This window comes from Bufo bufo, chromosome 1 (assembly GCF_905171765.1).
Source record: "Bufo bufo chromosome 1, aBufBuf1.1, whole genome shotgun sequence".
Lineage (NCBI taxonomy): Eukaryota > Metazoa > Chordata > Amphibia > Anura > Bufonidae > Bufo > Bufo bufo.
Window position 1 is genome coordinate 786,558,833 of NC_053389.1, and position 24,904 is coordinate 786,583,736.

Consider the following 24,904-nt stretch of genomic DNA (forward strand, 5'->3'; position numbering starts at 1 on the left):
AAGAGGATCCCTGCAACGGTCCCGTGAAGCAGATCTGGAGCTATGGAGGTCATGTATAAAAAGGACGCTGCCGCTTTTTGTACATGAGGTCCACACTGAGGGAGACCATATAGATGACACGCAGCCGGAGGTCCAGGCAACAAAAAGATTGTATTACCAAATAGATAAAAAAAAATTACATTTTATGAATTAAAATTGAACCTTTTACTATTAGAGACAGTTTCCAAACCCTCCACCACTTGATATAATAAAGGTCAGCATGATTTAGAGCAGGGACGCTCAACCTGCGGCCCTCCAGCTGTTGCAAAACTACAACTCCCAGCATTCTTAGACAGCGTGCAGCTATCAGCATACAGCAGGGCATAGTGGGAGTTGTAGTTTTACAACAGCTGGAGGGCCGCAGGTTGAGCACCCCTGATTTAGAGGGATTATTTGAGTTGTGCCGCGATCACGCCATACATTGGGAAGGGGATCCTAGCCTTCGGATAGAAACCTCTCGCCACAGTCAGATTCAGACTGACGCATGCACCGCAGGCTGGGATTACGTGCCATAACGTAACATATGCCCATCAAGCTTTACCAGACCTTTCCTGCAAGGGCACCAAGAGCCACCATTAAAATACAAGTCCTTGAGTCAATCTTTTCGCATCAAGTTGTCAGTTCCAGGAAATGTGGCGACCACATCGACACCACCTGCTGCCGTCGCCCAGATTTCCCAGGAAGGATTCCTGCAAGTCCGTCATTCAAGACTTTGGGAAAGCCATTTACTTTTACCGTAACGGCATCATCCAACTTTATTAGCAACTTGATAGCAGACACCTCAAAAAAAAAAAAAAGCTTCCATTTACTTGAAATTTTCAATAATGCTTAAATTTGTGACCTCGCCAATCACCATCTGGCTTCTGAGAGGTGGAGCGGTATACAGCAGTGTAAGTGTCCACAGCCAAAGGGCAAAATCTTCCGGTGTGACCCCCCCTGGACATTACAAGTATATCCTATCCACGTGGACTCTGGGACAACCCCAGCAGACTGGTGCGGGTACCACATGAGGGGCACACTTGGTTGGCTCAGAAAAGCAAGATTAACACCTGCACAAAGACAAAAATGACAGGACGCAGAGGAAGGAACAGAAAGCTGAGCAGTGGAAGAAGTTAAAAACAAAATTAAGAGGCAGCACAATTAAAAACAGACGCATTAAATAACCAGAGCAAATGAATTACATTACACGTAAAACCTTAAATAAAAATGCAAACTTTAAAAATATATAAACCAGGCGCACGGAGGAGCCTTTCCCCCTCCATATGCACAGGAAACCCATTTCCAGGCTCAACTCCCAAGCACCAGTGGCAGGCAGCATTGGCATCTTAGGGGTTAATCCACACGACACAATGATAAGAGCCTTAATCTAATGTGACTGACAGAGCGGCAGGCACTTTGGTGCTGTCAGTGACGGGCAGCGGCTAGAATATCCTCTTGCGCTTCATGTAAGAGTCTGCATAGTGGCCGCCCAGGCCTTGAGAGTGCTGTCCGACGTAGCCTCCTTCGGGGCTAGGCTCGGGGGATGGGATCAAGTGCGAAAAGCCACGTTTCTGTGCTCCTATAGGGGTCTAAAGGAGGGAGAAAAAAAATAAATAAGATTAGGATAGATGCAAACCAGATGACAAGCCATACCCCCCAGGCCTCAGTCCAGCCAATGTAAACCCATCGACAAATCTAACACGTCAGGAGGTCTCCCAGCATAGACACTACATGGACCTTATGAACATAAGGAACTATCAACCTAACTCGCCGAGTCGAGGGCTCTTCGTCCAGCTCAAAGACCTCCGGGTAAGAGTACATATATCCTATACAAGCGATCGCTCTGTCTCAACTACAGCGGGACGCCGCTGCACGCATCGGCAGTTACTATACTGTCTGGATTACTGAAAGCTATACCGGCTTGGAACTTTTGCTACGAGACGCATTTGATACAAAGTATTAGGCAGCTACATTACCGTCTATATGAATCATTGAAAGTCTCTTTGGAACTTTGGCTATTATATGCTTATGATACAAATTGCAAGCCTATTTACTTATAGCCTGCGATATCCACAATGAGAATTCTGGAATCACTCATTGATGGATGTATATCAGAGACTGGTTTTAATCTGAATTTATTTGAGCATTCACCTCCTTAATATTTCAAATGTGGAAAAGTATAAACGAATATCAGTGAACACATGTTTTGAATAACATTGAATATTTGAAAATTGGAACATTCTTTGGGATCTATATTTATGCTGACCGTAATTTAATGTATTTTTAAAAAATTTTTTGCATTTTTAACAACTTTTTAGGATTTCCGTCTTAACTATTACTTGCTGCTATTATATAAACCGTATATCTGTTTTATTGTCAATTTATTGTATTTAATATGTATTAAAGATCCCTTTTTGCTTGAGAGAGTGCCCCACTTCTACTTTTTACATAAGGAAATATGTATGGGGACCTCAGGGAACATAAGAATTGGGCACGTTTGATATCAACATACCCTTTAAAGGAGAACTGTCACATTTAGACCCTAATTTCAATTTTCATATATGTAGTTACTAATAACATGATATTCCAGAAATCGGTTACTATTAGACTGACTTACCCCATATTTAATAAGATTCAGCCCTTAGCAACCAGTCTGCATAAAACTGCAATTTCACTATTCAGTTAAGATGGCCGCCACTGCCCTCACCCTGAGGCTAATCCCGCCTGCCCTCACTAGCCAGTAACCATAGCCCGCCAAGTGTCAGTAACCAGAGCCCTCCCCCTAAAGGGTTAATCTCCTGCAGCACAAAGGGGTCCTCTTACCACATGTTGCTTTCATTTATACACTGAGCAGACGGCAGATCTCCCTTCCCTGTTGTGCGCTGCTCCAACTCTGCATTCTCCAGCTCTGCGGAGTGAGGGAGCGTCTGCCAAGTGCAGGGACAGGGAGAAGTGCACACAGCCCAGGCACTGTTATCAGCTGCTGGGGAGGACCTGGCTTTAATCATTTACTTACAGTCCCTGGCTGGCTGTAATGTGACCTTGCACGCAGCGTCCTCTGTCCTATGATAGACGGGCCATGCCTAGCAACTCGATTTTAAGCACAGGTAAAAGTAGGCAGTACAGGGAACAACAATGTGGAATTAAGGGGGAATTGAATACACAGTGAAAAGTTGAAATAGGGCCACCAAGGAGATATCACCACAATCCAATACTCCAAAAAAATAAATAAAAATATGACAGTTATACTTTAAAGAACAGAATAACGAGGTAAGGACCAATTTACACAACCATGATCAGTCTGGGAAACAGGGCCTGTGTGTTGCCCACATCCGATACAGTCTGATCCCATCTGATCGTGCTCTATTGTACTGTGCTCATTGTGATAATGTCAGTACAACAGATCTGTGATCAGATAGTCTGAGCCTATCATAAACCACTACGATGAAGTCTGTTCTGATCAGGGGAGCCACAAGGGCCATGTTTCCCAGGCCGACCACGGTCATGTCCATCACATCTAAGCCTCTGCCAGGGAAGTCTGACAACAGCTTACTTCCCTCTAAGAGCACATGGCCAAGTATGCATGTGTATGGAGTAGCCGAGAGGTAGCCATCAGCCAAACGAGCATTTAGCCCACAGCTATTGAACGCATCTATCCAGACTGACAACATCAGAAGTACAAAGCCATGTTCTGCATGACCCATGTCAGACTCATCAGCACCAGCAACTAGAAGGACATGCGCACACTGCAAAATGGTAGGAAATGTTTAAAGGGGTTATCTGCCCATTTGTAACCGATGACCTATCCTCTAATAAATCAGGTGAAGTCTGAGATTCGGCACCCTCACCGATAAGCTGTTTGTGAAGGCCTGGCACTCCTGTGAGTGCTGAGGCCTTCTCGCAGCTTACTCTAGGCTAGGAGACCATGTTCATCATCACATGGGCCAGGTGTAGCTCAGCCACATACAAGACAATGGGGCTGAGCCGTGATACCAAGGTCACTATACAATATCAAGGCCTGCTAAGGGAGTCACTGTGTGAAGTTGCTCTCTGCTCTAAACAAGGGAACACCAACCTCTAACTTGAGTTGACAACAGTTGAATGTGAGAAACTCGCAGCGTGTGGCAGCGAGTTCCTGCTCGGACACTGCTTCTCTGACAGGGTCACACAGCGTGGTGTCAGTAAGTCAGTAGATTCCAGGTCTCACAGGGACAGACTTCGTTATAATTCTGTGCAAACCTGTCAGAGGGGAACTCACGCTGAGAGTTTCTCACATTGAATTTGCTTGCCTGTGTCCAGCCTAACCCAGACAAGCCTTCCAAAAAAGTGATATCCTACTCGCCCCTGCATCATTGGTCCTGTCATCCTGCTGCTGCAACACTGATCTAATGCTGATGACAGTCTAATTGCTGGGGATAGGGATTGGCTGCAGCGGCCACATGCGGTGAAAAAGCAGAGGCAGGAAAAGCAGACCAGCGCTGCAGAGAACAGTGCTGGACAGAGGCTACTGGAGGGCCATATCAGACCTTCTTAATTATCTTGGATGACCCCTTTAAAGTTTTACTGTGTGTTTCATATGATCCAATACACATTTGCATCTTGGAAAGGGGCAGCACCCAAAAATTCAACAGTAGAAAAACAGAACTATTGTATAATGCACTTACCTTGCAAGCGTTTCCTGATGGTAGACTCCGATCCTCATACTCTAACGGGACTCCTCCAGGACTGCTGGGACGCCTACTGAGCGCCTGTAGAAACAACTTCGTTAAATGCCATGATCATCCAAACAGGACTACTCTACACAAGATGGAAAAAAACAAAGGGGAGCTCTTACTTTATTCATGTGCGTCTGCTGGAGTCCAGCCTGCAAGCCGCTGGTGAAGTAAGAGGTAGGTGATCCCCCAGTGAATGGTGGTAGAGGGGCTGGCATGCTGCTGCTCCTCTCCCGAAATCTGGAGGGCAGGGAGATCTGCAGAGTCCAAGGCGAAGAACTAGGACAATGCATTCCATTTTCACAGGAAGAACGAGCCTCTGGTGGGCACTTACCTTATTCCTTGGCTCATAGGCACTCAGGCTTGGCACAATATGGTCTCTGCTTTGCGAGAAGGCCCGAGGGTGCAGCTCCTGAGAAGGCAAAAAATATAAAATGCATAGAAAGTTTAAATAGAAGGGGTTCTTTATTTCATTTGGACATAATTGGGGTGGGAGAATGTTTGAAGTTGTCAAAAAGCCACACATTGTGGCACATAAATGGTGTGGGGTGGGCCAAATTTTGTAACAGATTCCAGAAATCTTGTGCAAATGAAATTATGGCTGGGTGAAGGTGGGGAAGCTATGGCAACATTCTGGTTTGACCCTTCCCCCCAAATTTACTTTAAAGGGCTTCTGTCACCCCACTAAAGTGATTTTTTTTGGGGCTAGTTAAATTAGTTATATAGCGATATATGAAAATATAATGCTCTTACTTACTTTGATCCAGCAGTTTATTCAAAAAACGAAGTTTTATCATATGTAAATTCGGTCTCTACCAGCAAGTAGGGCGTCTACTTGCTGGTAGCTGCTGCAGAAATCCGCCCCCTCCTCTTGTTGATTGACAGGGCCAGCCGGGATCTCCTCCTCCGGCCAGCCCCGTCGGCGTTTCAAAAATCGCGCGCCTGTGTTGAATCGGCGCAGGCGCTTTGAGATGAGGAGGCTCGCCTCCTCAGAACTCCCTCAGTGCGCCTGCACCGATGACTTCTTCCATTTCGGTGATGTCATCGGCGCAGGCGCACTGAGGGAGTTCTGAGGAGACGAGCTTCCTCATCTCAGAGCGCCTGCGCCGATTCAACACAGGCGCGCGATTTTTGAAACGCCGACAGGGCTGGCCGCAGGAGGAGATCCCGGCTGGCCCTGTCAATCAACAAGAGGAGGGGGCGGATTTCTGCAGCAGCTACCAGCAAGTAGACGCCCTACTTGCTGGTAGAGACCGAATTTGCATATGATAAAACTTCGTTTTTTGAATAAACTGCTGGATCAAAGTAAGTAAGAGCATTATATTTTCATATATCGCTATATAACTAATTTAACTAGCCCCAAAAAAAAAAAATCACTTTAGTGGGGTGACAGAAGCCCTTTAAGGGTTTCTATCATCAGAAATTGTTATGGAGCCGACTGACATGAGCGATGTTACTTTTGTCCCTGCCGCCGTTCTCTTAAACACAACTTTTAAAATATGCTAATGAGCCTCTAGGTGCTATTAGGGCGTTGCTTCAGCACCTAGAGGTTCCGTCTACTAACCATTTATCCCGCCCAGGTCCTCAGTTTAGCCCGCGCCTCTTAAGGGACGTCCGAGTTAGCTGGATCGCTGAAGAAATCCAGCGCAGGTGCAGTGAGTGAAGGACGCGCTCCTGGTGCCGGCTTCCTCACTGTGATGTAGTCCGAGTGTGTTTATTTAGGAGAACGGCGGAAGGGACAAAAGTATAAAGCACTGTTATGTAGTGCTGACATTAGCACATCGCTCATGTCAGTCAGCTACATAACAGAATTCCTGATGGAAAACCTTTAAATTCAGAATTTTTTTAACTTTTTTTTTTTTTTTACAAAATATACTTTCATCGTCATAAAAAAATAAAAAGGTAGGGAAGACAGTCACTGTATTTATTTTGTACTTTTCAATTCCGGCCTCCATGGGACCCAACCAGGAGAACATAACTCCTATGGTGAAACCAGTAAGTACAAGACAACAGCTCTGCCATGCTGGGAGGAGGCACCCATCATTGCCCCCGTCTCTATTAGGGGCGCTCTCAAGTTTCATATATACTTGCACTGTACATTTAGGAGTTCAAAGCCCATTGCCATGCAGCGTACATGTACGGGTTAGGATTACACAACTGCCAACCCCCAGCTTCATAACCATACATATCACCAAGAACTGAGTGATGCTTTACACTTCAATAGTCTGCTTACAGCCTGTATGTCATAGGGATAGCCTTCTGTAGGGGCCAGCATGGACTCCTGTAGAGACGCAAGAGGGACACGGCTTCCCTTCTGCTTGTAAGACGCCTGCTTATTAGACGCACCTACAGAAGGAGGGAAACACGTCAGATAACGCAATGCCGCCAACAGATAAAACCAGTGTGCAGCCACCATCCTCCTACTCACCCACTGAGCCCGTGCTGGGGATCCTGCTGTGGAAGTTCATGTAAGGACCGGAATGAATGTTCAGATCCCTGGGGGGTTCTCCTAGGAGGGAAATCTGCAACAAGACAGAGTGCAAACATCCGTGAGGCCATCACGTTAGTCCACAGCAGCCGTTTACGAGATTACACTGTTCTATACCAGCCTGACTGAGATCAAAAGGACTTCATTGGGGCGAATGGGATCTGTGGATAGGTTTCAGATATGCGCTGCAAGCTTCCAGAGTGCACATGCTAGCCATGGTGTGAACACAGCCATGCCTGAAATGGCACTCTTACAGGTTTAGGCCTCACGCACACAGTTGTTTCTGTATTGCGGCAAACAGGGGGTCCACAATACACGAGTACTCCGCATCACGGATGCAGACCCACTCATTTGAAGGGGTCTGCAATCTGGAAGGTCGGTGCGGAACCACCACAGAGTGCTTCTGCAGGGTTTCTCTCCATGCCACAAAATAGTGCATGCACTACTATTTTTTGCCCCGATCAAGTGAATGTGTCTGCGTCAGATTGCGGTGGCCCCATGGTTGGGCCCGGCCGGCACACGTTCGTGCGCATGTAGCCTTATTCTGCTGTCAGCAGAAAACTTACCCCTGACTCTGAAGTTTTTGGCAGCCCACCAAGCATGGAGGCCAAAACAGGAGTGGGAGGGGGACTGTCCCATTCAGGTGCCTGTGGTCCAAGAAACTGTTGCAGGGCAGGAGTACCCAAGTCAGAAGGGATGCCTGCAGGAGAGAAAAAATATATATATTATAATGCAGGTCACACAGATCCCATTTGTACAACTCCTCATATCTGTTCTACAGGTACTCGCCATATTACCTATACATCACCCAGGCCTGCAATGCAAGATCAAGGAAAGAACTTTACCTAAACCAAGCTCCGGAAGCAGTGTCTTCCCTGGTGGGGGTGTGATCTGAGGAGACAGACCCAGAGCCCCGTACAAAGCAGCGAGAGGAGAGTCCCCCAGAATACGAGGTTTCTGCACAAAAATAAAATAAAATTGGCCTCAGTGATGTCAAATGGAGGCAATCAGTTCATGACACGGCCACCCAACACAGAGGCAGCATAACCATTTCAGAAGACTGCACACAGGGTGGGCTACAAAAATAAAGTGACCCCGTCTGCAATTGATAAACCCTTATGGGGCAGAAGTGTTGTGCGTGTATCCAGCAAAGAATTGTGACAGTGGAGGCCTACGTACTCTGGTCTCAATTCTAGCATAAAAGAGTCAAGGGGATTGGCCCATCTCAGATGTTAAAGATATAAATCGCTAGGATTAGGGTTGCAACGATTACACGATAAAATAGAGTAGTTTGACAAAAAACAAAATAGATGCAATTTTTTTTGCATCGAGGACTCGTTTGCGTCATGTGACCACCAAGCGGTCCCCTTTTAAGCTGCAGAATAGGTACCTGGGACACAGAAAAACCCATCAGCGGCACCAGCCAGTTCAGGATCCAAAATTGATGAAGATCTGAACACAGCCGAGACATGGACATCTTCAGGCAATTCTACACACAATTAGCCAAAGCGTGAGGATGGTTTCCTTCAGCTAAAAAGGGCGACTTGCTGTACGTCCCTGTGCCAAGTTCATGGCGTTCACAGAAGACTGTACGAGAACAAAGGATTGTGGCCATGGTCATCTGATAAGTCTGAGACTAAATCCCCAGAAATGGCATGAACTGAAACTCATGTCAGGGATATGGAACATGTGATGCTGCAAGACTGGTACACCTTGGCATAGCTGCGGGCAGCAACCACTTCTCCTGGGTCAGGTACATGGAATTCTTCCATTATCCTGTACAAAACTACAGGATTGTTTTTTTGTGGCCCACCCTGTACCTTCAGATCTGAACGGAATAAACAGTCCTATGTAGTGGCCACTGACCTGGGTGGCAGTCTGTGCCTGCAGTACCAGCTGCAGGAGGGCGGTAGACAGGGCAGGGTTAGCGAGAAGGGACATGGCAGGGGCTGCACCAAGGAGTCCTGGAAGAAAAAAAAAAAAAGGGAGAAAACGTGAAGATAAGTAACTGCAGTCACCATCTATATACAGTGCAAACATCTCCAAACACAAGGGGCAGACATACTCTAAAAAGTGTGCGTCACCATGGCAACAGACTACAAACATCCTGACCCTGTAGTCAGAAAGGGCTTGTCTGTACTCTGCAACCAAAGATGGCCAATAACTTTTCTCCACAGCTCGGGGTCTTCCATGCCTGCTGGAGGAGACTGAGCACACCGCGGTCATTACCAGGATACTGACCTTGTTTGTTCCCTCCGTTCAGCAGAGGACTGAGCAGCAGCTGCAGTGTAGCTGGAGAGCCCAGGCTGTTCAGAAGATGCAGGATGTTGGGTTCGGGTAGAAGGCCGTTCCCACGATTTAATGCCTTCGAAAGGGAAGAAAATTAAGAAGAGAAGACCCACTATACACAGTTTCCAGAAACCTCACCGATTGCTTTGTGCGCACTCACCGTTGCTTGCGCTGCAATCAATGCCGCCAGCATGCTCCTTCCTGTAGGTCCCGGAGCACAGAAGGAGACCCGGACGTGTCCTCCAGCCACCGTAGAGTTATCCATCTGCTGCTGGACCACTTCAGCCACCATATCAGAGGCGTATTCAACTACCGCAAAGCCTTTAAACTGACCGTCCTGTCCATAAGCCAGCTGAAAAGAGAAAGGGTCAGTGAAGTCTCAAATCGCTAAAGAACATTTAGCCATAAATGTCCGATAGTCCCTGCAGCTCTCGAGAACGAGGCCACTCTTCTATAGAAGTGCCGGATATCGTCAAGCACACTTACTCAGCTATTTCCAAAACTCCCAAAGTAGTGAACGGAGCCGTGTGCAGCCCTCATCACTGAACTCCTGACGGCTCATAAAACACTCCTTTAATTCAGATCATCAGTTTAATCATTTAGCTATAATTCATGAGCCGTCAGGAGCTCAGGTATAATCTACACATCTGGCTGTCAGCAATTCTGACAGATTCAGAGCAACAGAACAGCATTACTCCTCCCCCCCTCCATGACATCTATTGATTTCTGCTTCAGACTGAAACTGCCAGATGTGTAGCCCTTCTCTGAACTCCTGACCGCTCATATAATCAGCTAAGGCTACTTTCACACTAGCGTTAATATTTTTCCGGTATTGAGATCCATCATAATGGGGACAAAACGCAACTGCACAGAACGGAGTTCTCCAAAATGCATTCCGTTCTCATACCAGTGAGCAAGACAGATCAATCATGACCAACAATGCAAGTCAATGGGGACGGATCAGTTTTCTCTGACACAATAGAAAACAGATCCATCCCCATTGACTTTCAGTGGAGTTCATGACGGATCCGTCTTGGTTATGTTAAAGATAATACAACCGTCTGCATCCGTTATGAACGGATCCGGTTGTATTATCAGTAACGGAAGAGTTTTTGCTGAACCCTGCCGGATCCAGTAAAAAAATCTAGTGTGAAAGTGGCCTAAATCATCAAACTTGTTTATGAGCTGCTAGGAACTCAGAAATAAGGACTACACATTGAGCCAAAAGAGCAGTTCTCTGATGGATTCATTGAGGGAGAAGCAACAGTCAGATACACAAGTGGAAGAAAAAATAAAAAATAAATATATAAAAAAGGAAAAACCCTTTAATTTTAAATTTTTTTGTCCTTCTAATGGACGTGGAGCAGAATACTTCAGAACAACTTACATAAAGCTTTGAAAGTCACAGCACATACAGGACACGATGGCCAGAGCCTATGGCGGCAGGAAAGAAGGGCGGACCTCAGTGCTGCTGCCGGATTCTCTGCACCCCGCAGCTCCATACACAACACCGGAACTTTTGACAGTCCGATACTCTGAATGGAGTGGAAGTGTGCACTCGACCACTGCGCTCATCAGTGTGGGTCCCAGTGATCAGACTGTCACCAACTTACCAGCCATCTTAGGGATGGGGATAGCAGGTCACGATGGGAACGAGCCTACTTAGCGTCATCCGCGATGCTAGGTTCATTCCCGTTGCAGCCTGCGCTTGGCTGAATCCCCGCCCCGGTTGCTGAATGTTTTGATCCACGCGACAGGGAGATGCAGCGGCAGCCATCAGAAGCGACGCGGGTGTCGGGGAGCAGGGCAAGTATAACTAGTATGAGGGGCCGGGCCATTACAGGGGTGGCATAACCCCTTTGAATTTATAAAAGCAGCACCTGGATTTGAATACTTGTTTAAGTGCATGTAATTAAAGATCATACCTACTTAGGTATTCCCCACCTCCTGCAGTTTGCTGGTTTTCCAGTTTCTCAGTCCTGCTCATTGATGTGGTCGCACATGCTCAGTTCTATCCTACTGCAAACAAGACATCCTCTGAACGTACTCCGCTATTTTCAGCAGTCCCATGGAGACAAATGGAGGACAGCTGTGGGTGCCTGGCTGCCTTCTGGAGATGGGTGCAGTCCCAGAGGTGGGACCCACACCTACTAGATATTGACAGCATATCCTAGTGATAACGCCACCCCTTTAATGAAGGATATTACATCATGTACCTTTCTAATGGGTGTTTGCAGGAGTGCTCCTTTAAAAGGGGTCGTGCCACTTCAGCAGACGACATTTATGACGTAGAGAAAGTTACTAATGTATGGCAATTCTCCACGTGGCCTCCTTTGCTGGCTGGATTCATTTTTCCAACTCGTACACCTTTTTTCCCATGGTTACGACCACCCTCTAATCATGCAGTGGTGGTCAGGCTTGCACACTATAGGAAAAAGCACCAGCACTTGCAGGGTGGTCGTAACCATGGAGACAGGCAGTGTATAATGGGATGGAAAAAGGAATCCAACCAGCAAAGGAGGCAATATGGACACTCACAATACACTAGTAATTTTCTGCTGAGGAGACAAACCATTTAAAGGAGTGGTCCAGGATTTTAATATTGAAGGCGCATCATCAATACCTGATCAGCGGTGATCCGACATCCCACTCCTCAACAGTTTGAGCGCAGCTCTGAGGCAGTCGGTGCAGAAACTACACAGCTTTGTTCAGTGGACGGTGCATGGAACTGCAGTGATTCACTGGTCGCCGGGAGTCCTACCCCCACCGATCCGATATTGATGACCAATCCTGAGGACAGATCAGAGCACCGCCCCTTTAACATCTTATACTCGCCCCTTTCTCCATGGGGGAGAGGACTTGCTGTCAAAAAAAGGGGTTTCAGCAATGTGTGAACGGCGAGGACCCGACAGCCAGCGCTCCACTGATCAGCAGTAACCCGGAATGGACACTACACTTTGTAGGCAGTTGACAGTGGAAGCTCCAGTCCAGCTGATCAGTGGTGGTGCCAAGTGTTGGACCCCTATCACTGATGGTGGAAGCCTGGAAAACCCCTCTAACACAAGTTCAATGTTTCCCTATGGGGACCATCACAAAGTCTGACCAGATACCAGACTTTGCGGTGGTCTGCCCTGGTGTCTCACCCTAGACACTGGGCAGAAACCATTAGTAAAGTGTCACCCACCTGACAGAAGGAAGGTGCGCAGACTTTGGAGAAGGCCTCCTTCAGCTGGCTGGGGTCGCACTCCTGCAGGTGGTCCACACACAGGCAGCGGGAGTGCAGCAGGTCATAGGTGAGCTGGCAGACATCCGACCAGTGGACATACAGCGTGCGGGAGCCCAGCTGTCGGCCCAGCAGGTCAGACTTGGCTCGGGAGGCAGAGTCCTTCTTCATATACTCCACAAACCCATAGCCCTTTGGCTGCCCGGTCACCCCGCTGTATACCAAGAAGCACCGCTCCAGATTACCGAATGGGCGGACCAGGTCCTCGAACTGCTGCTGGGTGTAGCCGGATGGCAAGTTGGCAATGCAGAGCAGGGCATCCGTAGGCTGCAGCTGGACAGAAATCTCACGCTCTCGGAGGCGGGTTCGGTGGAAGCGGCGGATGGCACATTCTGCCTGGTCCCCATTCAGTAGAGTCACAAAGGCTGCAGGAGGGAGACAGAAGAGAACTCTGGAGTAAGCAGATCTCAGGCCAGCACAAAGCAGGCACACGCACCAGTGACCCGCAGGTCACACACCGCCAAAGGACGTACAACCAGCTGTGACAACACAGGTCGCTCCACCTGTGACCCCAGGTCTATACCCTCAGATGCTCATCTGCACCCACCTTCCATGATGCAGAGGTCAACCATATGGAGATCTTCCAGAGCAATCTGTCAGCGCCTAGCAATGGGGGGGGACGGGGGACCTGGCACCGCAATATATAAAACCCTTAAAGCATGGCGGCTCTGTGGTTAGCACTGCGGGTCCTGGGTTCATATCTGACCATGATCATCATCAGCATGGAGTCTGGATGTTCTCCCCTGTGCAAGTATCCTCCAAGGCAAACTGGTTTCCTGTGGAGATGAACCTGACGGGTGCCAGGTCCACATCAGACCGTCCCTGCGCCTCGAGTGCCTTGTGTTTTTTTAATTCAGATAGACCCAGTTTTCCGGTAATCGTTCCAAGAACAGACCTGGCGCAGTTTTGGAAACTGGGCAGCAAAAACCCTCGACTGCATAAACCGCGGCACGGCCTCCCATTGAATCCACGCCCCCAGAACCGCAGATCAAGGCCATTAGCGGCACATGCCGTAGTACTAAGGCAAGGGTCCACACTGCTTAGTGGTGCCATAGTATTACAGCGTGGGAACCCGCCGCCTGTATTAGGCTGCCCTCACCGACTTCAGCGGGCTGTTACTTCTGAGACGCCAGTCGGCACTTTTACAGTATTGGCATGCTGAACCTTGCAGTGCGCCACAGGAAAGAAACCCGCCGGTCGTGGTCAGGAGGGCAGACTGCTCTCCATCCCTGCGGGGTTCAGCAGGTCAGTACTAGAAGAGCCGACATCCCGCTGAAACCAGTTAGGCAAATACTCCAGAGCTGCAGTGCACTGGGCCTACTGCCGGAGCCTGATCCCCCCCAGTGGTCAGGACCATACAGCCCCCCCCCGGGTCAGAAGAGGAAACAAGCACTTACCGGTCCCTTTGTATTTATCCACGAAGCAGTACTTCAGCTCGTAGTCCCCCAGCAGACCGTTCACCTCCTGGAGGAGCAGAAGGAAAACCAGGTCAAGATGGCCGCCCGACAGCAGCCAATCACAGGGCGGCTTACATTTATTAAAGGCCTCTAACAGAAGTGATTGGTCGCTATGGGCAAAGACAGTTTTATAAATCCTTTCGCCCCCCCCCAAAACTAAAAGCCAGACTCCTTAAAATGGTCGTCCAAGATTTTGAAAAACAATGAGCACAAGACCGCGTTCACACAGGAAAACCACGTCTATAGGAAGCCACAACTGCAACCGTGAGATCGGTGAAAAACGCTGTGTCAATCCTTAAAGGGGGATTCCACAGGATCAGCGCGGTCTGAATGTGCGGACCCCCGGCAGTTTACACTGTAAACCCGCACCGGAAATCTCAACTGAAAAAATAAATAAATATATATAAAGCGGCCCCCTCACGTGCCGCCCCGAAACTGTACTGTAGAGGCAACTTACCGTCCACCTACCTGCCCGCTGCAGCCAATCGCAGCCCCCATCCCCCCCGGTAATGGTTTCCTTACATTATCGCAGGTCCTGCTCCTGCACCATTTTGTAAAAACACGACTACATCCGTTTTCAGGAAAGCTGGGTGACCACCAACATGGCCGACATGTTAGCCCCCATCATCCACCCGCCGGTCAGGGGTCTGGGTGACCACCATGTGTCACCTAGCAGGGGCAGATCACGTTCACACTCGCCTTTTAGAAGCCTCCTGCGCCCTCAGGCCTATTTTTACTGAGGGGCCGGATAGGAATAGCCCAGCAGCTGTCAGCGGGCGCACGTGCCCGACGCTTCTGGAAGAGCTACTTCACCCACAGCCGGGGGACCCCTACACGAGCTGCGGAGGGCCCCCCTGCCCTGAGAGCATCAATGCACCCCGGGGCGATGGCATGTAGCACACGGGTGCCACTGGAATTCACCCATTGTCAGGAGGCCACCGAGAGGGGCACAGGGAGATCACAGGACAGCATGACACAGCAGAGCCGGGCGCGCGGGGCTCAGACACTATACAGTCAGATATAAGATATTGGGGGGGCAACATTATAAACTGCCAGAAAATCACTAGTTTTGGGGGTTATACCATTGTGGGAAGAGCATGGGGGGGGTGAAGTAGTCACCTGCGGGGCACATCAGCTGATACTAAGCAGTTACTGGATACACACACCTCTCCCCCCCCCCATAATAAATGGTGCAGCTCATGAATTATTCATTAGAAAGGTCACACAATGACTGTCTAGTAATGGAGCTCCCCTTTAAATAACTATATACATGTGAGTAGCCGTAGAGTGCGTTCAGACCTTGCGGTTTGGCATGCGTTAAAACGCATGCCAAAGTGATAACGGACTATCAGCTACAACACACACACACACACCTGGTTGGTGACGTCTCCCGGGAGCCCCTTGATGAGGATCTTCCTGCGGTTCTTCACCTCCCTCTTCATCCGCTCCACCCGGCTCCGGATCTCGTGCGGTTCCAGTCGCTTCTCCCTCTCGTCCTCCTTCACGAACACCTCCTCGTCGTCGCTGCTGCTGCTGTCCTCTTTAGCTCCCCAGGAGCCTCCAACGGACACGGCGGCAGCCATCTTGACAGAAGGCTTTTCGGTCCTACCTGAGCAGAGTGAGCACAACACTGAAGCCGAGCTCTCATTGGTCGAGTTTAAACCGACCGGCCAGGTTCGCTCCGATTGGTCGCTTCGGACGCCGCCCCGCCCCTCGCGGCCGTTCCCTTGGCTACGGGGGAGGGGCTGTCTTCGTGACGTCACTAGGCTCATGGGAACTTTTTAGAAGCGCAAGCTGTCTGAGTCTGGAAACGCGGGTGATGCGGGTGTGACCGACTGACCGCTGCTGCTGACGTCCGGGGGGGGCTCTGGAAGCTTGTGTCCCGCGGCGGTGCCGCACGAGCCCGGGTCACGTTTCATCTGAATGTGCAGTTTCATGGGAACTCTTCTCAACTGAGCGCAAAATCTAATAAGCCACGTTCACACGGGTCGGGTTTAGGGGCGGATTATGCGCTAAAATCCAATGCAAGTCAGTTAGCAGGGCCGATCCTAGGGTCACAGGCGCCTGGGTGCAGAAATATTTCTGGCGCCCCCACATGGGCGTGGTTATCTTACTAACTCCTCCCCTTTACAATGTAGTGGTAATAGAGTCTCAAGGGTCTATAAAAGCAGCTACACTATTTTTACAAAGCATTGAAACTCTATTAACACTACTATCAACATAAGGTCATCTAGAGAAACCGTAGGTTTTTATTTATTTTTTTCTTTCTCTTTAGGTGTTAAAACATAACTTTAATTAGATTGCTCTAACACCTAAATGGGAAAAATAAGAATTTTAAAAACCTGCTTTTTCTAGTCTAGATGACCTTATGTTAATAGTTAATAGTAGTGTTAATAGAGTCTCAAAGGTCTGTAAAAATAGTGTAGCTGCTTTTATAGACCATTGAGACTCTATTACCACTACCATAAACATAAGGTCATCTAGAGAAACAGCAGGTTTTTAAAATAATTTGGGGGATCTGTGGATGACACATTGTTATGGGAGATCTGTGGATGACACATTGTTATGGGGGACCTGTGGATGACACATTGTTATGGGGGACCTGTGGATAACACACACTGTTATGGGGGACATTATACAGGGGTAATATAACTGAGGGGTATCAGGTAAATTATACAGGGGGTAATATAACTAAGGGGTATCAGGGTACACTATACAGGGGTAATATAAGTTATATTACCCCTGTATAATAATGTCCCCTGATACCCCTTAGTTATATTACCCCTGTATAATAATGTACACTGATACCCCTTAGTTATATTACCCCGCCCTGTATATTTTAACCTGATACCCCTCAGTTATATTATATAACTGAGGGGTATCAGGGTACATTATACAGAGGTAATATAACTAAGGGGTTATCTATCAGGGTACATTATACAGGGGTAATATAAGTGAGGAGGGCTATATCAGGGACATAATACAGGGGTGAGGGGTAAGATAAGTTATATTACCCCTGTATAATGTCTGATAGTAGCCTAGCCCTCCTCAGTTATATTACCCCTCATGTACCCTGATACCCCTAGTTATATTACCCCCTGTATAATTTACCCTGATACCCCTCAGATTATATATTATATAACTGATGGGTATCAGGGTAATACAGGGGACAACAGAGGATTCGTAGCACTGTGGGACAGGGGGGGTACATACTTCTTTTTTTATATGCCCTCACCAGCTAGCAGGCGGCCAGGCGCGCAGGGTACTCAGATGTAGCGTAACGTGACGTGACGTGACCTCAGCCTGCGCCGCACAGCACGCACTCCCTCTCTGCCTCCGGCGGGTCCAAAACTCCGCCCCCCTATTTGAATACTAGCCACCGCCCACCGGCAGCCCACAGCCAGGTATTGTAAATGAACTGGGCGGGCGGCGTCAGCCAGCAAAACAGCGGGGGAATCAGCTGGGGGCCGGCACAGCTGAGTGAGCGGGCATTATAAAATAAAAAGTCCCGGCGGCTCGCTCGGCGCCTTTCGGGTGACAGCGCTGGGGTGCGGGGCACCCACTGCACCCCGTGTAGGATCGGCCCTGTCAGTTAGGGTTTTCACACGGGTGCATCAATTCTATGCCAAAAATGTAGGCGATACAGTCAGGGGCGTAGCTACAAATGCATGGGCCCCATTTGTGCCATCCACAGATCCCCCTCCCCTAAACAGTGCCATCCACAGATCCCCCTCCCCTAAATAGTGCCATCCACAGATGCCCCTCCCCTAAACAGTGCCATCCACAGATCCCCCTCCCCTAAATAGTGCCATCCACAGATCCCCCTCCCCTAAACAGTGCCATCAACAGATCCCCCTCCCCTAAATAGTGCCATCCACAGATCCCCCTCCCCTAAACAGTGCCATCCACAGATCCCCCTCCCCTAAACAGTGCCATCCACAGATCCCCCTCCCCTAAATAGTGCCATCCACAGATGCCCCTCCCCTAAATAGTGCCATCCACAGATGCCCCTCCCCTAAACAGTGCCATCCACAGATCCCCCTCCCCTAAACAGTGCCATCCACAGATGCCCCTCCCCTAAACAGTGCCATCCACAGATCCCCCTCCCCTAAATAGTGCCATCCACAGATGCCCCTCCCCTAAACAGTGCCATCCACAGATCCCCCTCCCCTAAACAGTGCAATCAACAGATCCCCCTCCCCTAAATAGTGCCATCCACAGATCCCCCTCCCCTAAACAGTGCCATCCACAGATCCCCCTCCCCTAAACAGTGCCATCCACAGTATCAGGTGCCTCTCTCCCCCCCCCCCCATGTGCCAGTATCAGGTGCCAACCCCCCTCCCCCATGTGCCAGTATCAAGTGCCCCCCGCTCCCCCCATAGCAGTAACAGTCGGGTATTTAAAAAAAAAATGATAATCCCTGCTCTGTATGTCCATATATGGAGTCAGTGCTTGTATTTCAGTAAAGGTTTCTGCTGGGATTCGAACCCTCGACCTTCTGTATCAGAGGTAAAGCATCTAACCACAAGACCATAGGAGATGCCTTGCTGCTGACTGAAGAAAAAAAAAAAAAAAAAAAAAAAAAAAAAGGACTTCTACTGTTATAGCTGGCTAAGTGTACATCTATACACATGACAGCTGCTCATATATAGAGATATAGCAGTGCTGAGTGTGCTGGGATAGCTGTCACATAGAGATATAGCAGTGCTGGGTGTGTTGGGGCAGCTGTCATGTGTATAGATGTACAGCTATAACAGTAGAAGTCTCATATTTTTTCAATCAGTAGCAATGCCTCCTTTATGGCTGTGAGGGTTAATGCTTTGCCACTGATACATTGGAGGTTGTGGGTTCGAATCCCAGACACATCAGGAGACTTTAGAATACAGTAAGATTAGATCACATTAGCGAGGGGGCCTGAACATTAAGACCGCTGCTGTGAAGGGGCCCTGAACAGTAAGACATCGATATTTAACTAACTCGAAAATAAACTGTCGGGCCCCGAAGCAGCTGCTTCCCCGGTAGTTACGCTGCCTGTGTGTTAATAAAAAAAAACTGAATACGGGCCCCCAGTGGCGTAGGGCCCCATAGCCGTTGCTATGGCGATCCCTACGCCACTGGATACAGTTGTGTGCATGGGGCCTAGGGGGTGCGTTCACATGGGCCCCAAAACATAGGATGTGCCCTCAGCCCATAGAAGTCAGTTGGTCCATAAAAGATGCGGATAGCTCTCCGAGTGCAGGCTGCATCCATAGGTCCATTCCGCGGCCGTGCAAATAATATAGAACATGTCCTATTTTTGTCAGTTTTGCGGACAGTTCTCTAGAGGGCAGGACGCTAACGCATATGGTCGGCATCCGTGATCCGCAATTTGTAGACTGCAAAAATGGCAACGGCCTTGTGCATTTTACGGTCCGCAAAAAATATGGATGACGTCCGTGTACATTCCGTATTTTGCGGAACGGAACAGCTGGCCCCTAATAGAACAGTACTATCCTTGTCCGTAATGCGGACAATAATAGGACATGATCTATTTTTTTGTGGAACGGACATACGGACAAGGAATGCACACGGCTCCATTCACACGTCCGCAAAATGTGTCCGCATCCGTTCCGCAATTTTGCGGAACGGGTGCGGACCCATTCATTCTCTATGGGGACGGAATGGATGCGGACAGCACACAGTGTGCTGTCTGCAGCCGCAATTGTGGAGCGCTGCCCCGATTTTGTGTCCGCAGCGCCGCAAAAAGATAGAGCATGTCCTATTCTTGTCCGCAGCTTGCGGACAAGAATAGGCATTTCTATGGGGGTGACGGGCTGGTGTGTTGCGGACCCGCAATTTGCGGGTCCGCAACACACCACGGACGTGTGAATGTAGCCTTACTTCTGTTTTTAAAAACCGGAACGGACACGGAAAGAAAATACATCGTGTGCATGGGGCCTGAATCTGAGGCTCATCCTTGGATTTCTGGCGCTTGGTATCTGATGTGTGAACGTGGCCCTAAGGCTCGGAGCGCCACCGCGACTTCTAGGTTCAGGCTACACGGAAACTTTGGACACCTAACATCACAGGGAGACTGTGCGTGTGTGGAGAGGCGACATAACGCAACGCGGCCATCAAAATAAAATCCAAACTGCCGAGTCTGTGGCCGCGGTTTGCAAGTTGCTGCCGATCTGGAATGGCAGACGGATCACAGGCTTGTCATGTCACCAGAACCACTCCTCATGCAGGACCCGTGATCATTTTTGGGCCCAACCTGCAAAAAGAAATTGGTCATGGAAGACAATTGTAACAAACCCTCAGCTGTGAGAAGGTCTGTGCCCATAGCAACCAGTCAGATTCCACCCTTCATTTTAGGTTACTTTCACACTGGCGTTTCTGGGTCCGCCTGTGAGATCGGTTTCAGGGCTCTCACAATCGGTCCAAAACGGATCAGTTCAGCCCCAACGCATTCTGAATGGATAAGGATCCGCTCAGAATGCATCAGTTTGGCTGCGTTTTGTCTCTGTTGCGCTTTTCAGGCGAACACTAAAACGCAGCTTGCAGCATTTTGATTTCCGCCTGACTATACAGAGCCAAACTGATCCGTCCTGACTTACAATGTAAGTCAATGGGGACAGATCCATTTTTCACTGACACAATATGGTGCAATTGAAAACGGATCCGTCCCCCATTGACTTTCAATGTAAGGCTACTTTCACACTGGCGTTTCTGGATCCGCCTGTGAGATCCGTTCAGGGCTCTCACAAGCGGCCCAAAACGGATCATTTTAGCCCCAATGCATTCTAAATGAATAAGGATCTGTTCAGCCTCCATTCCACTCTGGAGGCGGACACCAAAACGCTGCTTGCAGCGTTTTGGTGTCCGTCTGACGAAACTGAGCCAAACGGATCCGTCCTGACTTACAATGTAAGTCAATAGGGACGGATCCGTTTTCACTGACACAATATGGTGCAATTGAAAACGGATCCGTCCCCTATTGAGTTTCAGTGTAAGGGCACTTTCACACTAGCGTTTTTCTTTTCCGGCACAAAGTTCCGTCCTAGGGGCTCTATACCGGAAAAGAACTGATCACTTTTATCCCCATGCATTCTGAATGGAGAGCAATCCGCTCAGGATGCATCAGGACGTCTTCAGTTCAGTCATTTTGACTGTTCAGGCAAAAGATAAAACCGTAGCACGCTACGGTTTTATCTCTGGCGAAAAAAACTGAAGACTTGCCTGAATGCCGGATCCGGCATTTTTTTCTATAGGAATGTATTAGTGCCGGATCCGGCATTCGAAAATGAGAGAAAAAAATAAATACCGGATCCGTTTTGCCTGATGGCACCGGAAAAACTGATCCGATATTGCAATGCATTTTTCGGACTGACCAGGCATTTTTCAGACTGATCAGGATCCTGATTAGTCTGAAAAATGACATGCGTTTCCATACAGTTTGCAACGGAACTGCCTGCCGGAATTAAACAACGCAAGTGTGAAAGTACCCTAAGTCAAAACGGATCTGTTTGCATTATCATGATCAAACAGATCCGTTCTGAACGGATACAAGCGTTTGCATTATAGGTGCGGATCCGTCTGTGCAGATACCAGACAGATCCGCACCTAACGCAGGTGTGAAAGTAGCCTTAGTCAAGACGGATCAGTTTTAACTTAGACTTTTTTTTTGAATGAATGCAAACGGATCCGTTATGAACGGATACCAGCGTTTGCATTATTCGTGTGGATCCTTCTGTGCAGATACCAAACGGATCCGCACAAAACGCAGGTGTGAAAGTAGCCTAAGAAAGGAGCACTAAAAATTACAGGTGGAATCTCATTGGTTGGTCTGAGCAATTAAGGCCACTTTCACACTTGCGTTTTTACTGGATCCGGCAGGGTTCAGCAAAAACGCTTCCGTTACTGATAATACAACCATCTGCCTTCCTTATAAACGGATCCGTAAAAAATACGGATGACGTCCGTGTGCATTCTATATTTTGCAGAACAGAACAGCTGGCCCTTCATAGAACAGTGCTATCTGTCATGCATTTTCATAAGTGTACAGTCTTATCTGAAGATATTATAGTCTAAATATCAATGCTCATCGCCTTTGAATGTAAAGACAGACTGAACCAGAGTCTAAAATCTTTCTGTAGGATTGAAATAGGGCGAGATGAGTTCAGTTTGGGTAAAATGTTTGTAACGGACATAGAGTGTATGGTCTCTTAAAAATTATTGTGAGCAGATGTGGTGTATCTGTTAATACTACACTGATCCAAAAAATAAAGGGAACACTTAAACAACACAATGTAACTCCAAGTCAATCACACTTCTGTGAAATCAAACTGTCCACTTAGGAAGCAACACTGAGTGACAATCAATTTCACATGCTGTTGTGCAAATGGGATAGACAACAGGTGGAAATTATAGGCAATTAGCAAGACACCCCCAATAAAGGAGTGGTTCTGCAGGTGGTGATCACAGACCACTTCTCAGTTCCTATGCTTCCTGGCTGATGTTTTGGTCACTTTTGAATGCTGGCGGTGCTTTCACTCTAGTGGTAGCATGAGACGGAGTCTACAACCCACACAAGTGGCTCAGGTAGTGCAGCTTATCCAGGATGGCACATCAATGCGAGCTGTGGCAAGAAGGTTTGCTGTGTCTGTCAGCGTAGTGTCCAGAGCATGGAGGCGCTACCAGGAGACAGGCCAGTACATCAGGAGACGTGGAGGAGGCCGTAGGAGGGCAACAACCCAGCAGCAGGACCGCTACCTCCGCCTTTGTGCAAGGAGGAACAGGAGGAGCACTACCAGAGCCCTGCAAAATGACCTCCAGCAGGCCACAAATGTGCATGTGTCTGCTCAAACGGTCAGAAACAGACTCCATGAGGGCCCGATGTCCACAGGTGGGGGTTGTGCTTACAGCCCAACACCGTGCAGGACATTTGGCATTTGCCAGAGAACACCAAGATTGGCAAATTCGCCACTGGCGCCCTGTGCTCTTCACACATGAAAGCAGGTTCACACTGAGCACATGTGACAGAGTCTGGAGACGCCGTGGAGAATGTTCTGCTGCCTGCAACATCCTCCAGCATGACCGGTTTGGCATTGGGTCAGTAATGGTGTGGGGTGGCATTTCTTTGGAGGGCCGCACAGCCCTCCATGTGCTCGCCAGAGGTAGCCTGACTGCCATTAGGTACCGAGATGAGATCCTCAGACCCCTTGTGAGACCATATGCTGGTGCGGTTGGCCCTGGGTTCCTCCTAATGAAAAACAATGCTAGACTCATGTGGCTGGAGTGTGTCAGCAGTTCCTGCAAGACGAAGGCATTGATGCTATGGACTGGCCCGCCCGTTCCCCAGACCTGAATCTAATTGAGCACATCTGGGACATCATGTCTCGCTCTATCCACCAACGTCACGTTGCACCACAGACTGTCCAGGAGTTGGCAGATGCTTTAGTCCAGGTCTGAGAGGAGATCCCTTGGGAGACCGTCCTCCACCTCATCAGGAGCATGCACAGGCGTTGTAGGGAGGTCATACAGGCACGTGGAGGCCACACACACTACTGAGCCTCATTTTGACTTGTTTTAAGGACATTACATCAAAGTTGGATCAGCCTGTAGTGTGTTTTTCCACTTTAATTTTGAGTGTGACTCCAAATCCAGACCTCCATGGGTTAAAAAATTTGATTTCCATTTTTTTATTTTTGTGTGATTTTGTTGTCAGCACATTCAACTATGTAAAGAACAAAGTATTTCAGAAGAATATTTAATTAACTCAGATCTAGGATGTGTTATTTTTGTGTTCCCTTTATTTTTTTGAGCAGTGTATAATGGGTCCTACAGACGTGTGTCTGTGAGAGAGAACCATTCAAATAGAAATGTATTATTTTACTTCATTACAAGGTCATTAAGGAAGTCATGCCTTGTGGGAAACATTTGGTGTGTGATGTCCCATTCATGTATTCATAATTATATTCTATATATATTTGCAACATATCTTAACCAATGATTTATATAATGTGTCATTTATGTGTAACAGTGTGTCGATATGTGTGTGTATATATATATATATTGTACCATGTATGTATCATTTAGAATATATATTTTATGCCGTGTGTATCTCACTGACTGAATATAGCCTTAGAAGGTCTAGAAAGTATTGAAATTGTCTTCCTACTAATTGGATTTCATGAGGAGAGTTGAATGTTATTAGTCATCCATGTGGACAAGTTAAATATATATACCCGGATGCTAAGTAAGAAGGCCCGTTGTCCATTATCATGAATTTAAAAAGGCAGTAGAAGATAGTGACTCCAACATGTCTAGATTATGGCTAATTAAAAGTGTCAGGAAGAAACCCTTATTACTGATGTGTATTGGAGAGGTTAAGAAGGTCATGTGAACGTATTATTAGGTATTTAGAATTAATGTTTAAGGATGTGATATTCATCTGCAATACCACAGTGCCATCTAGAGGCAGATGGACAATATTATATTATTATTATAGCTTGTTTTCTGTAGCATATCAAGGGTTAAGATGACATCATAGTAGTATTAACATACGTTACACCTTCCTCAGTTGATTGGGAGATCATAATCCAGGAGGAGGTAACGTAAGATATCAGGGAGGATAAGTACTGCTGGGGTAGGAACATAGGGGGATCAGCAAACCATC

The 24,904-nt window shown here is 48.0% G+C and overlaps 1 protein-coding gene across 1 annotated transcript; it reads right to left on the minus strand.

Annotated features, from left to right (window-relative positions):
* Positions 1-980: 980 nt before the first annotated feature.
* RAVER1 (ribonucleoprotein, PTB binding 1) lies at positions 981-15,858 on the minus strand. The gene is made up of 14 exons (XM_040414929.1): positions 15,621-15,858; positions 14,188-14,254; positions 12,692-13,155; positions 9,668-9,859; positions 9,460-9,583; positions 9,085-9,182; positions 8,064-8,175; positions 7,785-7,918; positions 7,159-7,252; positions 6,964-7,076; positions 5,065-5,142; positions 4,853-4,987; positions 4,683-4,766; positions 981-1,607 (listed from the first exon to the last, which is right to left on the minus strand). The coding sequence occupies exons 1-14, from the start codon at positions 15,828-15,830 to the stop codon at positions 1,461-1,463; spliced, it is 2,052 nt and encodes a 683-aa protein (XP_040270863.1). The 5' UTR covers positions 15,831-15,858; the 3' UTR covers positions 981-1,460.
* Between the last annotated feature and the right edge of the window lie 9,046 nt (positions 15,859-24,904).